Below are 16341 nucleotides of genomic sequence, written 5' to 3'. Positions count from 1 at the left end.
ATCGACTTACTAGCAGATGAAACAAAGAACACGATTATTGAAGAAGTTAAAAAAATCTGACTTTTTTTCCGTGATGGCTGATACAACACCCGATGTTTCACATCAAGATCAATTGTCAATTTGTTTATCATACGTAGACCCTTTTGAAGAAATCTCTGAAAGATTAGTAGCAGTGTGTGAAGCTTTTGATAAAACTGGGCTAGGAATCGCTGAGAATATTAAAGAAATAATACAAAAAAGTAGTTTACCATGCGAAAATATTGCTTTTCAGTCTTATGACTGCCAGTAGCATGTCTAGTAAGATTAAGGAAACCCAGCAGAAACTATCTGATCTGGTTGTTGATCATATAATTTATTTTATTCCTTGTCAGGCAAATCGAGTTAATACTTTCTTGGAACACAGTTGTGATGTAAGTGCCGTGGTTGGGGATTTATTTTCACATCTTGAGCAATTTTATGTTTTTTTTTTCATTGAGTACAAAAAGATACGCCCACTTGTACAACAAATTAACCGAGATAGAAAATTCCTTATGTTTACAGAATCTTTTAAAAACAATGTGGATTTCGAGCAGAGTCGATAAAAGCTGTATGGGTATCGTATGAGATAATTTTAGAAGTATTTCAAGTTATGTTTTCTGCGCAGAAACTGAATAAAAATACAAGAACACAAGCTTTTGGACTTTCTAAAACAATGTTATCATTTTATTTTATTATTGCTTTGTATTTTATGAAGAATATTATGTATAAAATGAAAGTATTAACAGAGAAACTTGAAGCAATAGAACTAAATGTAATTGATGCATTAATGTTATTAAATAATATTAATGACATTTTAAAAGAAATTAATAATGACGATGTAGGTATGGATAACCTTGTAGAAAATTCAATACAATTTGCTTATAAATTAGGGATTGATCCCAATTACGATTTTAATCGACTTCATAGAAGACGATTAAAACTGAATAGATTGGATTTCCGCGCACGGGGGTGGCCGGGTGGGCCGCGGCCTCCCCTGCAGATTCTTGCTTTTTCTTTGAAAAATTTATATCTATACTATACAAAATAGCGAACATTTTTACATTTTACATGAATAAAGTAAAGCCAGTTTTAATCTTATAGTATAGAATTGATATTTGTGAATAAATGTAATAAAGTTATTAATTATTAATCAGACTAATCAGAAATTGCATATAATATAAAAATTGAAGATATAATTGATACATTCAAAATGATGATACATTCTCCCGTGTACAGAAGGATGGAGTTATAAATGGTATAATAATATGTATATAAAGATTTCTCAGAGATAAATTGTGTAAGTTTAAATAGTATTTATTTTTATACTTGCATATTGAATTAAATAAATAATTTATAAAATTTAAAATATTTAATTATACTAGTAGTCTTTAGTACAAGAATCTTTGGTTCACTTTTTTTAAGGCCCCCCCCCCCTTTGGACAAAGTCTGCGCACGCCTATAGAACGGGCATTTAGTAAATTAAAAGTGGTGAAAAATTATTTAAGATCTACTACGTCAGCTGATCGTCTACAAAATTTAATGTTGCTGAACTCCAACAAAGATATTTTGGATAGTGTTAATATGACAATGCTGATCGATAAATGGTCACTTTTGAAAGAAAGAAGAATAATTATGTTAAAACTAAATACCTAATAATAGTATTTTAATCTATATGTAACTTAATATGTTTTATATTTTGAATGCAATAAATACACGAGTACTATATGACAATTTTAACTAATTTTAATTTTTTTTTTCTGAAGTCAGCAAATTTACCCCCCCCACCACTTATCATTCATTCGCGCCGGCCCTGAATTTGATATATTTTATCATTTGAAAATATAAAACCTTATCGCAAGTCTAACAAGTGTTCATGAACTGAATCAGTGAAACTAATCGTATGTAAACTATAATCAATAAAATATGTTACACAATTAAAACTATGTAATACAAGACGAACCAAACGGTTGGTAATTATTTAAATATTATATATATGTTCTGCGTAAAAAATACTAAAACTTAACGTGTTACACTTTAATGTTAGGAACTGGAAAACTATGAAAACATTATGAAAACTATTGCTTACGTATTACAAGTTACAAATTAATGTGTAACTCAGTTATGTAACATTAGAACACAACAATATATGTCACTAATTGCACGTTTCCTTATTATCTGCGTTTTTAATCCGGTTAACTTTTTTTGTTATAAAAAATATTAGCAACAAGGTCGTAATTTATTCTACATCGTATCAAGTAAACAGTGGCGTATTTTTTGAAAAAAATGTTTAGGGGCTTAATATTTTACTAAAAAATAAGTGATTTTATATTGTTATAAGTATATATATGAAGTATGAATTAATAATTATACTATTTTACAAATATTTGTACATAAATATTACAACCATATGATATAAATTAATTTTATCTTTCTTTGTACCTTTGTATTTACTCATTTATATCTTTTTTTTCTTCTGGGAGAGGGATCGAAACTCAAGACTCCATCCTCGAAAAATACGCCCTTGCAAGTAATAATATATTTTGTAACTTGTTCTTTCAATAAATAAAATAGACAATGGGTACATAAACATGATAACTACAGGTAAACACCATGGATGCCTATTAGAAAAAGAGGGCTTACCCCACCGGAAAAATAATATAATATAGCCAGTGGCGTATTTAGGGGGGGGGCCAAGGGGGGCAATTGCCCCGGGCAGCACTTTTTTGGGGGCATCACATTTAACTGAGAACTTTTTTTTTTTAAATAGATGTAAAAATAATGATACAAATGTTTGTTATTTTTTTTCTATAGGGAAATCATTATCAACAAAACGTGTTATTTATATCAACACGACAACACTATTAAACAGCCATTTTGTGAAATTAATCTTCACATTTCATAATAAACGCGCGTGAATTAATTTATTGTTTGTCGTCGGCTTATCAGCTGTTCAAAAACACTGTACTACCACCATAGAACATACTAACATTTTCATGATATTGCGGGCCATGATGTTAGTAACGTGTTAATTACTGCTGTGACGACTGACGGCGTGATAGTGATAGTATGCTATTGAATTTTTTAATTTTCTTCAGAATATTTATTCCTTTTTTTCCGCATCTACCTATCGTTGGGACGTGTTGGATCAATGCTTATCCAAACCTGATAATGTAACTGTTAAAAGATTATCTGATATCCGATGGGCGGCTAGATATGAGGCTTGTTTAAGTTTATCACGTAATTGGAATGAAATTTTAAAGGCTTTAAATATTTTCATTAACAATCCAACTGAAAATTTTAAAACTAAATGTGAGTGTAAAGGACTGTTGAAAAAGATGAAAAGCTTAGAAATGGGTATTCTGGTATCAGTATGGAATGATATTTTAGAGAGGTTCAATATTATAAGTAAGAAACTGCAGAATATTCATATTGATTTGAATATTGTAATAACCCTATATAAATCATTGATAAATTATATAATGGATTTAAGAAACAGCTTTTCACATTATGAAAAACTTGGCATAGAAAAAACTGGAACTATAGAATATAAAGTTTCCCGTACAAAAAAAAGAAAAATGCCTTTTGATGAATCTTCTCAAGGTGATACAACATTCGTAGGTAAAAAATCATTTGAAATAAATACTTTTTTTATTATAATAGATTCTTTACTTACAGAGTTGAGAAAGCGTTTAAACTCTTATGAAAAAATTAATATTTCATTTGGATTTTTGTTTAACATTACTGAGTTGTCAGTATTAGAAGTAAGACAAAAAGCTGAAGAGTTACAAAAACAATATCCTCAAGATCTGGATATATCGTTTATGAATGAATGTATTCATTTTCGTAGTTACTTAAAAGGCTTACCAGAAAGCGTGTCCACAAAATCGGTGCTTTATTTATGTAAAGTCATGAAAGATGATAATTTACAAGATGTTTACCCATATGTTAATATTGCATTGCGAATGTTTTTGTGTGTTCCTGCATCAAATACTTTAGCAGAGCGTTCATTTAGTACTCTTAAAAGAGTTAAAACATACCTTAGATCTTCCGTGAATGATAATCGTTTAAACTCTTTGGCGATTCTAAATATTGAATCACAGTTGACAAATTCATTAAACTATGATGAAATAATTGAAGATTTTGCAAGATCAAATGCGCGACGAAAAAAAATTAATTGAATGATATTTTTAACATATTATGAAAATAAATTAAAATAATAAAATAAATTAATACATTTTACAATTGGCTTTAATTTTTTTGTTATCATGGGTACTACTAAGAAAACCTACGATATTCAACATTCTAGGACACTCGATAGATTTTTATACTGCATGATACTATTATTAGCATATCACATGTATTGAAGTTTTTTTAGGATAAGAAAAATTGCTACAACAAAAAAAAATGGTGAGAGGAAAAGGGCATTAAAAAAATGTGCACCCGGGGCAGCAAAATCCTAAATACGCCACTGAATATAGCTATAATTAATAATAAATAAATAATAAATATCATTATTGTTATTGATATCATAATGTTAAGTAATTAAAAAAATACACGAATTTGAAACTTTACCTATCATTTTACGATGCCATTAACTGACCTTCATTCAGTGCTCGACTTGAGGGGAGACGGAGTACCCCTTCTAATTTTTAGAAATGTTAGCGTCCCTCTATTATTAATACGTTATAATTATAAGGCTTAACAAGTTTTGGGGACGCAATTTTTTTGTAAGCAAACAGAGTCCCCCTTCTATAATTTTGCCAAATCAAGCACTGCCTTCATTGGTTGAAGTTTGGAGAACTACATTTACCAACATTTTACAAACTTGGTGTGTAATTTTTTATCATTTTCGTATGTTATTGTTATGATTGAGGGGCCTCCGAATCAATTAGTCCCAGATCCTAAGAATCCTTTGGACGGCTCTGAGTACTGGAATTGGGAAATCTCTTTTCTATAACTGAGGTTACATACTACTGCTCCACTTACCTGTTTACTACTCCACTCCGTAACGTTATTGATGGCAAATAATATTATTTTGTAATATTTATAAACAATGGTGATATTGATAGTATTAGAATATAAAATAATATCGATTATGTATCAATAGTTATTGTTAATATCATAGTATTTTATCCATTTAATGTGACGTTCGTTGTTTGTTTAATTATATTCAATTAAATTTTTTCTGAAAAGTTGCTGCTCTCTTAAACATTTTGAAAATTGCCGCTGTGAAGCAACTATTTTACATCCCTCCTATTAAATGAGGCTCTGATCTGCACCCCCTCCCCAGCCCATTACAACAGACTCTTCCCCACTTATTTCGAATCGAAACCGCGGCTGCAGCAGCACGTGTGTTTCGCCGTCATCGATCATATGGTTCGCGTGTGTTGCATTGTTATCTCGACGTGGTTTTCGTTATCAATTGCGTTGTTTAATGGATTTGACATTTTGACGTTTGCGAGTCGTGTTGCAACTTGTCCGTTCGAACAACGTATAGATAGGCGTAATAATCATAATAATTATTTATTATTTTTTTCGACCGTCTGTCCGGCTGCTGATAACATTGTCTTCTACTTACCTGCTGTACCATTTCGTAGTAACATTAATTCTTGACGTTAATCTGGACCATGTCATCGTGTGTTCAAGAATCAATCAAAAAGTCCGTGGCTATTATCGGCTGCGGCGCGTCCGGCCTAGCGGCCCTGAAAAATTTCACCGCCGATGATTCGCAGTTCCAATGTGTGGCTTTCGAACAAACCGAAAGTATCGGAGGCACGTGGGTTTACACCGACGACGTTGACACAGATCAGTACGGATTACCAGTACACTCTAGTATGTACAAAACCCTGAGGTAAGCCATGCAAAGGAAACACTGCATTCAACCAAAATATTATCACAATTTATCTGTTTATCGTTAGGTCTAACTTGCCGAAAGAAATCATGGAGTTAAGTGGATTTCCTCACAAAAATGTTGGTGACGCTTGTTACTTTCCTGCTGCCTACATACTGAAATATCTTAATGACTTTACTGATTATTTTAATTTAAGACAATACATAAAGGTAAGTCAAAACATAATTACAAATAAGTAAAAATGAATTATAGTGTTGTTTAATATAAATTTTGAGTTATAGTTTCATCATCATGTAGAAAATATTAGCCCTATCAATAATGATCAGTGGGAAGTGAAAGTTATTGATTTGCAGCAAAAAAGTAAACAAATTCTCATCTTTGACGCAGTAGTAGTATGTGTTGGGTAAGTAGTATTATATGAAATATTAAATAGAATGTTATGGATAAAATCCAAAATATACTATAGCTATTAAATTATTAAAAATTAAATTTAACATTTTTTTTTTTTTATATAATGGTTGTTACAGAGTAGTGATTGAATTTAACATTAATGAATTATGGTTCAAATAATCATTTATATTTTTAACAATTTGTTTAACTATACTTATAACATTAAATAAAATTTTAAATCATACAAGTATTAAGACTCTCTTTTATATTATGTAGACAAATTATGTTTATTGTTTTTAGATGTTATTTACTGGATACATTTTTAAGCTTAAAATTATTAAGAATAAAACTTTCATTTTTTAAAAGAAATACATTTTTCTTTTTTGTATTTTTATAACTTTGACCAATATGTTTCAAATGTTTGAAAAATGTTATTTAATTAAAGATGTGTATGATTTATTTTATTAAAATATGTTATACTGTTAATATTTCAGTAACTATAGCAACCCTGCTATTCCAGATGTAAAGGGTGCTGATATATTTTGTGGAAAAATTATGCACAGTCACAGCTACAGAGATGCAGATCCATATAAAAATAGTTCAGTGTTGGTTGTAGGTTGTGGAGCATCCGGACTTGATATATCATTCGGTGTATCAAAAGTAGCAAAAAAGGTTAGGTTGATATTATAATCTATAAATAATTATTTAATGTTGTACTTAATTGTTATTCTAATGATTATTTAGGTTTTCTTAAGTCATCATAATCCTAATTTAATGAAGTTGAAAATTCCATCAAATTATTTCCATAAAACAGATATTAAAGAAATTGTTGAAGATGGTGTGGTTTTTCAAGATGGCTCATATGAACAAATAGACACAATAATATACTGCACTGGTAGGTAAAATATACATTTTTGAAATTTATAGAATTTAATTTTCGTTTAAATTTTTCTTTTTTCAGGCTATACTTATAAATATCCATTTTTAAGCAGTGAATGTGGCATACGTGTTGAGAATAATGTTATTAAATATCTTTTTAAACATATGATTAATATTGAATACCCAACAATGGGATTTATAGGTGTACCTAGAAATACCACAGGATTTTACTTATTTGATCTTCAGGTAATTTAAAATATTATATATCTGTATTCTAAATGTATTTACCCTTGAGTAATATCGTCCACTATAAATTAGGCAGATAGCCAATATATGTATTTATTTGGAAAGCAAAAGTAGAATGTATTACACATGGTATTTTTTATCATGTCTTTAATATAAAAATAATTTATGTGATCCATTAAAATACAAACTGTAATATATTTTGCTATATATTAGTAGACTATCTCTTTATATATATAACTTTTTTTTTATTCAGTTGTAATATTTAAATATTCTTAAACCTTATCATTCTTATAATATTTATTATAATTTTATAACTTTCAGTCAAGAATTTTCAAAAAAATTCTGGAAGGTGGTGTAAAATTGCCTTGTAAGAAAGAAATGATGGAGGATACCCAAAAAGAAATCAATGAACGTCTGGCTAGTGGTCAGAGATTGAAGGACCTTCACGCATTAGGTAGAACTAAATGGGCAATGAACTATTATACTTCAGTTACAAAATTTGCCGATGTCGAACATCCACCACCAGTGTTATTACAAATATATTTTGATGGTCTTGGAAGACTTTCAGAAGATTTTCTGAATTTTAGAGGTGACAAATATAAAATCGTTGATAGAGAACATTATCAGGTACAATACTATGACAAAAATGAACCTATAATCAAAAAACAAATTTTATATTCTTTTTAAAATCATTGGGTATGAAATTATGTTTTACTAATTATTTGTTTTAAAATTTATAGTTTATATCTATTTTATTATTGTTAATTTTACTTATTTATTGTATGTTTTACCATAAAAAATGTATATTTTTATAACTTCTTTAGTTTTTTGCAATTTAATTTATTTGTTTGAAATACATTGTTTTTATTTTAACGTCAATGTATAAATACTTACCATTAGCCATATATGTTTGTTTCAATGTGATATAATATATATTATTGATGATACATTGTTGTACGAGTATAATTCAATAATTGTTTCTTAAGGACAGCAATGTAATTTATTGAGTATAAATTAATTAAAGTTTATTTTATTATATATTAATTATATAATGTGTATTGTTTTGTTATTTAAATTTCGTTATATGATTTAACTTTAGTTGAGTGTTAGTATATGAAAAAAAATTATCATTTTAGAAATCAAATGTGTAACATGTTTGATTCAGTTACAGTTTTTCAATAATTGAATTTTTATTTTTATTTGTTTAATTATTAAGTTAAGTAAACTATAAATTCTATAGAATAGAGTTTCTCAATCTGCTTGTGTACCTATACATTTAAAGGGATCTTTTTTTTTTGTTTTTTTAATTTAAAAATACCATTTATTGCTTGAATTATGGTTAGAGATTAATATTAATAATTATTTTAAGTATTTTTATTTATTACAATTCACTTTTCACTTTCGATCAATGTTTGTATAATAGTCACAATGCACTTAATATCAATAATGTCATAAATGTTTCATATTATCAGTCATCCAGCAAATTAAGTGTACAAACTATCATCGAAACTTACAGTAATTCATATAACATATAGTAGTTCAGTCGAAATGCTCTTATTAAATCATTGTTGTAAATTTTTATTTACAACATGTCAATGCAGGGGCAGATTAAGGCACTACAAGCTATGAGGCCACAATGCATAAGGTGGAAAAATGTTGTTGAATATTGGTTTTGTTTTTATGTAATAAAATTACATATTTTTAAAATTTATTTGACCATTACAAATTTTGAATGGCATATGAGGAATATGTATTCCTTTATTTTTAGCAAAGTTATATTAATTTTTTCTACAATTCTATACATATATACTGGAGTCTAGGAGAATGTTCGCTTTATAAAAACTGTTTGATACGGCGTTATTGGTACAAGTTTAGAGTTAAGGCTTTGAATATATCTTCAATTGAATCGCTCATAAGTTGGACACACACGGTAAAACCAAAACAGTTCAACCCACTATTAAAATAGTAGATTTAACAGTATTTTATAATTGCTATAGGGATAGCTATAATGTTAGTGATATTTATTATGATGTTCAAGTTAATTTATTATAGTCATTGTTACAAGAAAATAAAGTAATTTTCACTAAAATTTTATAGTTCACTGTATATTTTAATTTAGTTGTTCTAACAGTATTTATAGTAGTACACATTGGACTTTATAATAGTTAGAACTGGAAAGCTTAGTTCATATCACTGCAGCAGTAATTTAATTTACTATAATTAACAGTTTAATGAGCCATAAGTCGTAATAACCACTACTATAAAATTAAGTATTCGTAATCAAGTTTTATATTTAATTATTTTATATATTTAGCAGTACCTACTGTCATGTATAGTATTTTTTACTATAAAATTACAATATTATCATTCAAATTGTACCTATTATAATTGCTTTTTTTTTGGCTAGTACATGCTTTTACTTATAAAATTTAAAAGAACGTTGTTAAATACGGTATCCAAATATAATTTTGTTTATGTAAAAAAAATATTATTTTTTTTTATTTTCAATTGTGTAACAGATTTACTGGTTATTTGGCGACTAATTAAAATAACAACATACTTAAGATTTTGTATATAGATATATCCCAAAAACAAATAACAATAGGACTTATATACTTTTTTAAATAAGAATTAACCATGGGCGGCGGACACAAATCTGGTCGAACCCATGCATGTTATTCAACAAATTTAATACTAATTAATTGCAAGTGGTGGCGTATTTAATTGTTCCAAGTCTTATCTTGATGTCTTACCATGTGTGACGCGGTGCGTTCTCATTTGAAAAATAGTATGGGTTTTTTTACAATAAATAATATAAAAAAATATAGATTTAAAATAATTAGGACAGCTCTGTTATTACAAGCTTATTAGCTTTATAATTAATAAACTAAAAGAGTGTGTAGTAAATCGATATTTATTTAAATAATTTGAACAAAACTCGAAAATAACTGTATACATTAATAATCTACTGCATATTTAGTATATAGTATAAAAAACTTACCGTTTTGACTTGAATCCGTAGAAACTTAAAGACCCGTCGTGCGTCGAACTTTCTTGTAGGAGTGTTGTAAAATATGATTAATAAACGACTGACAAAAGGGTAATGGTGACCACCATCCATTAACTCATAATACGTTTTGTAAAAAATAAAATTCTTAAGAATTTTTATTTCATGCCGCGTTTTTTGCCCCTTGCCTTATTTTACCTTTGTGTTAGCAACTCGCGCGTGTTCAGTTTTCGCTGAATTACATTTCGACAGTTACGATTTACTATATTTTATAGTGATTTGATATATTGCTATAGTATTCAATTATCTGTGCTATAAAATATAATTGATTAAATCATATAAAAAAAATGAACTATAAAATATAGTAAATATTCACTATTGAAACCAACTATTTTGATATAGTCTTAATAACCATACTGTTTTAGTCATTCCACCTATAAAATTTTAGTAATTTTTTTCCGTGCAGAGTGGCGCGTTGTGTATTATTATTTTTATTATTATAACGATTATTTGACAAGTAAATTTTACAAATTATCCGTTTACAATTGTATTGAATTAGTTGATAGTCATCCTTCCTAACCGATAAGTACACGCACGCGTAAATCATTTAAATTGACGACAGTATTGTTTACACGTAAATTTATTTACGGATATTTTATTATGTATAAGTTATATTTTTCTGGATAGAAACGGAAAATCGTTAAATCCCGTCCCTGTGTCAATGGTTTTGTAAAAGACGTATTTACGTTTTTACGATGTGCCGAGCCTGTAACAGTTGAACTAGACTGACACGAGTTGCTCCACTCTCAATGATGTCACTGAATGTCTGATCTGTAACACTGTATACCTACTTCGGAGGTGCCTGCTTCATCTATCCATACATAGTGCATAATCAACTTGGGCTAGGTATGTTTATTGCGGTACGACATTATAATTTATCGCGAAACACAGCATACGAAAACGGTAATAATTATTGAACGTCAATAGTTATTACATCGATACAGTATCGTACAATACGGTTAATTCGTTTCGGACAATTGTGTTGCATACTGTGCGCGCTGCGATTCGCGATTTGATCGCACGTTGACCGCAGTGTTTGTTCGTCCCGTCGATCGTGCGCGCAGGGCGTCCGCGACGGCGAGTCGTTCAGCGGAACACATTTCCCGCGGCCACCATGGAAGTGAGCAACGCGGCCGTCGCGGAACCGGCGCCGCTGGTGGTGTACGCCTCGAGAAACGTTTTGGTCACGCCGCCCGGCAAGTCCAAGTACACCCGGTCCGCGCCCACGGTTCTCACCAGTCCGACCAGTTTCGCGTCGTCGATCACGTCCCTCGGGTCGCTGCACCACGCGGTCAACGTGGACCCGGCCGGCGATGTCTCCAACAGGTATTGGAGCTCGGGTATCGAGTTCACCGCGAACGACGCGCGCACCGCGTACGTCACGGGCTTCAGGTACTTGCTTTTGAACAGCAAGTCGGCCATGTCGTTTATATAGTTCTCCGAGTACACGTCTGGAAAAGAAAACGAAATGTCCCGCGTCCAATTGCGCACGACCACCCGCGTGCTCGGTCCCGTTCATAGCGGGTTAGGTTAAAATTATCGGGGGAGGGTGGGGCCGCTGCGCTTACCGGTAACTATTTCATACGACGAACGCAGTTTTTCATTCCAAAAGAAAAACCAGCGCGTTTGCACGAAAAGTATGTAGATTTTATGTCCTAACAAAAAATGTATACATCAAATTTAACCCCTTGCGTGACTCTACCCCCGGGCAATTACTAAACATCTCTGAACGGTACCGCCCGGACTGCAATTGCGCCGGCGCGCTGTTGCGGTCGGTGGTTAGCGGTTAGTACTGTTACCGTAATCGTTGTATTGGGTGGTCCAGCCCAACGACAATATTGAATCCGGGAAGTTTTTGGACGACAACCCGAGGAAAGTATCCGCGTCTACTCCAGGACTGCCTCCCGGGCCCGGACCTGGCAAGATGTCTGCGTTCAACCAAGGCAGACGACTCGGTGGCAATCCCTGTAATGAAAACACATTAACATGTACAGTAACAATTCGGTCGACCAACACACTAGTGCCATGTTTACGCAAGTCTATATGTGACATTCGCACTGGGCCCACCGCCAACAGGTTAGTTAACAAACGTTAGTTGTATACGCCTACGTATTTATCATTGTTTAAGAGGATCAACATTATGCCTAATTAAAGAAAACGGCCTATTCGCCGCTATCCTATTTTTTTTTCATAAAACGTCAATAAAAAGATTCCGAGTGAAACGAAGAATGTATTCGTTTTATCGTGTTATGTTTTTTTATTTATTGTGTAGGTATCGTCCTAGTAAAAATTATCCTGTTAAAACTTCAGAGGTTGTCCTCTAAAGTAAATGTTGTTTACTTGGTTCATTAGAAACTGGTCACTTTTTGAATTTCTCATCAGATTTCATCAAAATACAATATTCTAACGCTTATAACATTTTTTTGCGCTGCTCCGGTTAGTTGCAACCAACTTTATTGGTTCGCTGGAAAGAGTAACATCTCTAGTAGGTACATTATATTTCATTTTCAAGTTAAAATATACATATTAAAATGTTTATCATCTTTTAACTACCAAAGATAAGCAGATTTTTGAGATTTTTCCACACGAGTAATAAGAACAATGTATGAGGAAAATTGTATCAACATTTCAAAATTTTATGGCAGATCAAAATTTTTTTATAGACGTTTTACGAAAAAAATGGATAGCTGCGAAAACGATTGCGGTGAAATGACCGAGTCTAATTACACTGGTTCTAATGTTTCAATTTAATTCAGTTTAATGTATATTAATCTTAACCCGTTTCAATTAGCAGTATGGTTTATTTTAATTTTGAAATATGCTGATTTATTATTTAAAAGTTTTTCATTGACTTGCTTTGTGGCGTCATCGATCTACTCCGTTAATAAAAAAAAAAACATCACTCTGCTTGGAGTATAAATAGGCGCACACCAGTGAATAGTGATAGGGAACAACTACAGGTCAATTATTAAACCTATATTTACAAAACTATCAAATGTAATTGAAAATTTAAATCAAAATATTCGTAAGTAAAGAGAACCTAATCGAACGTAACAAACTTACAAATTAATTATTATTATATTATTTGAATAATTCAAATAATAATTATTATTGGTTAAAAAGATGAAAAATATTATTATTTAGCAGAGAAATCATGTTTATATAGTACTTCATAGTAAATTGATAAAGTACGTCGAGCGAATAATTTTTCAAATTTCTTATTTACTATATTTTGCGTAAACATTATGTATCTAACTATATCCCATCTTGTTTATATTATTTACAGGCGCACATGTGCTTATTATTAAAATTCGATCCGATATTAAATACTAACTTTAAACGCGTTTTCCATGATTGGTATGGCCAATACAAATGCTTCAGTTGACTTGAAATCAAGTTTTAATATTTTTGTCGTTTGGTTCCATGCATCTAAGAATTCTTTGAGACTCAAGTCTGAAGTTATTGCGGGAGGATGACCCATTATCGGTATTCGGTCGGTTTTCTCTTCTCCCGATGCGGATTCGTCGACCAAATGACCGGTGATTACATCGGCTTCTATCATTTTCGATTCACCTGTAAAACAATATTACCGATAATATTAATATATTGTGCGTTAACAATGCAACAACGGACTCGTTGACTTTATAGTGTGAATCAAACCATAATTATAGACCAGTGTTTACATATATTTGACATTAGTATGTCGCAACACTTATGTATCACAGGATAAGCCTGAAATTTTAATTTTTCTAAATTATAATTATTATTTTAATTAGATTTATTTAATTAATTAATTAACATAATGGATATAATATAAAATTACTTTATTATTTCTAATTAGAATTCTAATTTTTTTTGTTTTGTATTAAAATGTTTTGCAACAGAATGTTGCAGCCAGTGCGTTTCCAGCTTAAGCGTGTCGCGAAATATATTTATTTTTACTGTTTATAAATTTTGAATTTAAGGATTCTGATTTAATAATATCTAATTAAAATAATATACTAACATACAAGTACATCTTATTGCATAAGGTTTTTGTGTTCGATTTCTATTTGTCATATTTGGTATAAAATATTTTTATGGTGTGTCGTCGTAATACATGTGTTATGGAAACACTGGTACAGGTCAAGTGCGCCAAACGTTATGTATTTGGCATTACACACACACAACTGCTGCAACTAATCGCTACACACCTTCTAAAACAGTTGTCATTTTTTAACCATCTTATGCTTACGAAAAACTGTATCTGTAAGCGTACGAAATAGATCGGTAAATAAATCGGTGTGCCTGGTATAGATTATGATGCCGATTATTGTTTTACGACGATCAAAAAACGAGGAATAATTAAACATTAAAAACTGTCGAATTATTTACAATGACGTAACAATTTATCGATCGCGTCGGGCGAAAAGTCGAAAGTCGCCATGCGGTCGGATGTAAAAACGCACGTCACGGAATGATTTACTTGCGACCGTACGGCATCAGCGTGTACACGGCCGTAAAGCATTTGCGCATCGTCTGTTTACCTGTGCCTAACTATCGTACGTCATATGCGCGTTAACATACCGAACAATAGAAAGGTGTAAAATACCATGGTATATAGACACACGTTTATTGTTTAATTATCATTTACAGATTATACAATTAATACAAATTATTCTGTGGTTAAAAACGTAAGATTTAAATAATTTATTATAAATCTGATTATTTGATGAAAAATGAATTTAAAAAAAAAATGTGTTCTTTCAATCAAGCAAATCATAGTTAAATACAAATCATATAAGATAGGATATATAATAAGATACAGTTTGAGTTAAAAATTAATTGATAGTAAACATAAATAAATACATGAATACATTAAGCGCTAAAAATATGATTACAAAGCAATACTTGGTATATTGTTATGTCACATTATTTTTACAAAATTAAACCTATTTATTTCACCGATGGTATACAAATTTTCTATTGTTAAGTAATATCGATGTGCAAACGATGTATGATCTTCTAACCGGTAAATGCGCAAACGATGTACAACGCAAAAGTTGAACGATGCGCAGATGTCTTACGAAAAAAGTCAAAATCAACGATAGTAATGCGCAAACGAAAACGCACAACAATTATTTTACCCGTGAGCACACACAACGCGTGTTGGCAAACAGAGCGACGCGTCGACACCAAACATTACACGTTTACCAGCGACGGAACAATGCAAACACATCTGTACGGGTTTTCAAAAAAATAGAAAAAAAAAAAAACAATTGCAAAAAATATGGACCCGGTACGGAACGCGTATCCGGTAGTAGAACTCGCGACATCGGCGAAATCGGTCCGTTTCACCGGGTATTGTCGTACGCGTCCGAAACGTTTCGGTGTACTTCGGTGGCTTATACGGCGTTTATTAAACGGTTTTCGTTTTTTACCATCTAGACAACGGTTTCCGCGCACCGACCCGGGTCGCGGTCAAGGAACAAACCACCCGTAACCTTAACGCGGCGACACTAACGCACACGGTACGACATGGTCCCGTTCGGCCGGGTCGCCATGTCGTTCGCCGCGCTCGTCGTGTGCGGCGTCAACGGTTCCGCGGACCGGTTCCAGTGCGCGTGCGGCTACAACGCGCTGGACCACGTGCGCACGGTGCGCGCGACGCTCGCGGACGGCAAGGTGAACGCCGCGGTGGTCGTGGCGGCCGAGTACGGGCCGCTGGCGTCCCGGATGCTGGCGGCCGCGCACAGCCGACCGGAACCGACGGCGCGGTGGCTGTGGCTGTTGAACATGTACGCGAACACGGTGCGGTGGCACGCGATCGAACGGCGGCACGGCAGCCCCGGTTCGCCGCTGGACCGCGTGGACGGGCCCGCGCTGTTGGCGGACGCGGCGGCCGCGGTCG

The 16341-nt window shown here is 32.1% G+C and overlaps 4 protein-coding genes across 4 annotated transcripts in view; 3 read left to right on the top strand and 1 right to left on the bottom strand.

The window, feature by feature from the left end:
• Positions 1 to 73: 73 nt before the first annotated feature.
• LOC112684729 lies at positions 74 to 4196 on the top strand. Its single transcript, XM_025556375.1, has 6 exons — positions 74 to 198; positions 272 to 410; positions 3114 to 3255; positions 3340 to 3409; positions 3509 to 3636; positions 3694 to 4196. The coding sequence occupies exons 1-6, from the start codon at positions 74 to 76 to the stop codon at positions 4194 to 4196; spliced, it is 1107 nt and encodes a 368-aa protein (XP_025412160.1).
• Positions 4197 to 5645: 1449 nt separating this feature from the next.
• LOC112684714 (flavin-containing monooxygenase FMO GS-OX-like 8) lies at positions 5646 to 8101 on the top strand. The gene is made up of 7 exons (XM_025556361.1): positions 5646 to 5869; positions 5937 to 6078; positions 6151 to 6272; positions 6754 to 6931; positions 7004 to 7154; positions 7221 to 7384; positions 7706 to 8101. The coding sequence occupies exons 1-7, from the start codon at positions 5646 to 5648 to the stop codon at positions 8069 to 8071; spliced, it is 1347 nt and encodes a 448-aa protein (XP_025412146.1). The 3' UTR covers positions 8072 to 8101.
• Positions 8102 to 11283: 3182 nt separating this feature from the next.
• Positions 11284 to 16341, bottom strand: part of LOC112684705 (protein FAM151B) — a 17298-nt gene continuing 12240 nt past the window's right edge. Inside the window, exons 3-5 of the mRNA XM_025556349.1 lie at positions 13786 to 14024; positions 12251 to 12416; positions 11284 to 11902 (exon numbers count right to left, since the gene is read on the bottom strand). Of these exons, the coding sequence (XP_025412134.1) occupies positions 11538 to 11902; positions 12251 to 12416; positions 13786 to 14024 (770 nt within the window). The 3' untranslated portion in view covers positions 11284 to 11537. The remainder of the gene's footprint in view (positions 11903 to 12250; positions 12417 to 13785; positions 14025 to 16341) is intronic.
• LOC112684704 lies at positions 15174 to 16341 on the top strand (the record flags this gene model as incomplete). Its single annotated transcript, XM_025556348.1, is given in 1 exon segment — positions 15174 to 16341. A coding segment is annotated over 1 exon segment (373 nt), but the record flags the coding sequence as incomplete, so codon positions are not given.

This window comes from Sipha flava, unplaced genomic scaffold (assembly GCF_003268045.1).
Source record: "Sipha flava isolate LNK unplaced genomic scaffold, YSA_version1 256_pilon_pilon, whole genome shotgun sequence".
NCBI lineage: Eukaryota > Metazoa > Arthropoda > Insecta > Hemiptera > Aphididae > Sipha > Sipha flava.
The sequence above is the reverse complement of the archived record's forward strand: the minus strand, read 5'-3'. Positions and strand labels throughout refer to the sequence as shown.

Excerpts from the sequence above, each read along its gene's own strand:
- LOC112684729 (XM_025556375.1), top strand. The coding sequence starts at position 74 with ATGGCTGATACAACACCCGATGTTTCACATCAAGATCAATTGTCAATT. Across the intron at positions 199-271 it reads GAAGCTTTTGATAAAACTGG|TCTTATGACTGCCAGTAGCA; the intron begins GCTAGGAATCGC and ends ATTGCTTTTCAG. Across the intron at positions 411-3,113 it reads TCTTGGAACACAGTTGTGAT|AATATTTATTCCTTTTTTTC; the intron begins GTAAGTGCCGTG and ends AATTTTCTTCAG.
- LOC112684714 (XM_025556361.1), top strand. The coding sequence starts at position 5,646 with ATGTCATCGTGTGTTCAAGAATCAATCAAAAAGTCCGTGGCTATTATC. Across the intron at positions 5,870-5,936 it reads AGTATGTACAAAACCCTGAG|GTCTAACTTGCCGAAAGAAA; the intron begins GTAAGCCATGCA and ends GTTTATCGTTAG. Across the intron at positions 6,079-6,150 it reads ATTTAAGACAATACATAAAG|TTTCATCATCATGTAGAAAA; the intron begins GTAAGTCAAAAC and ends TTTGAGTTATAG.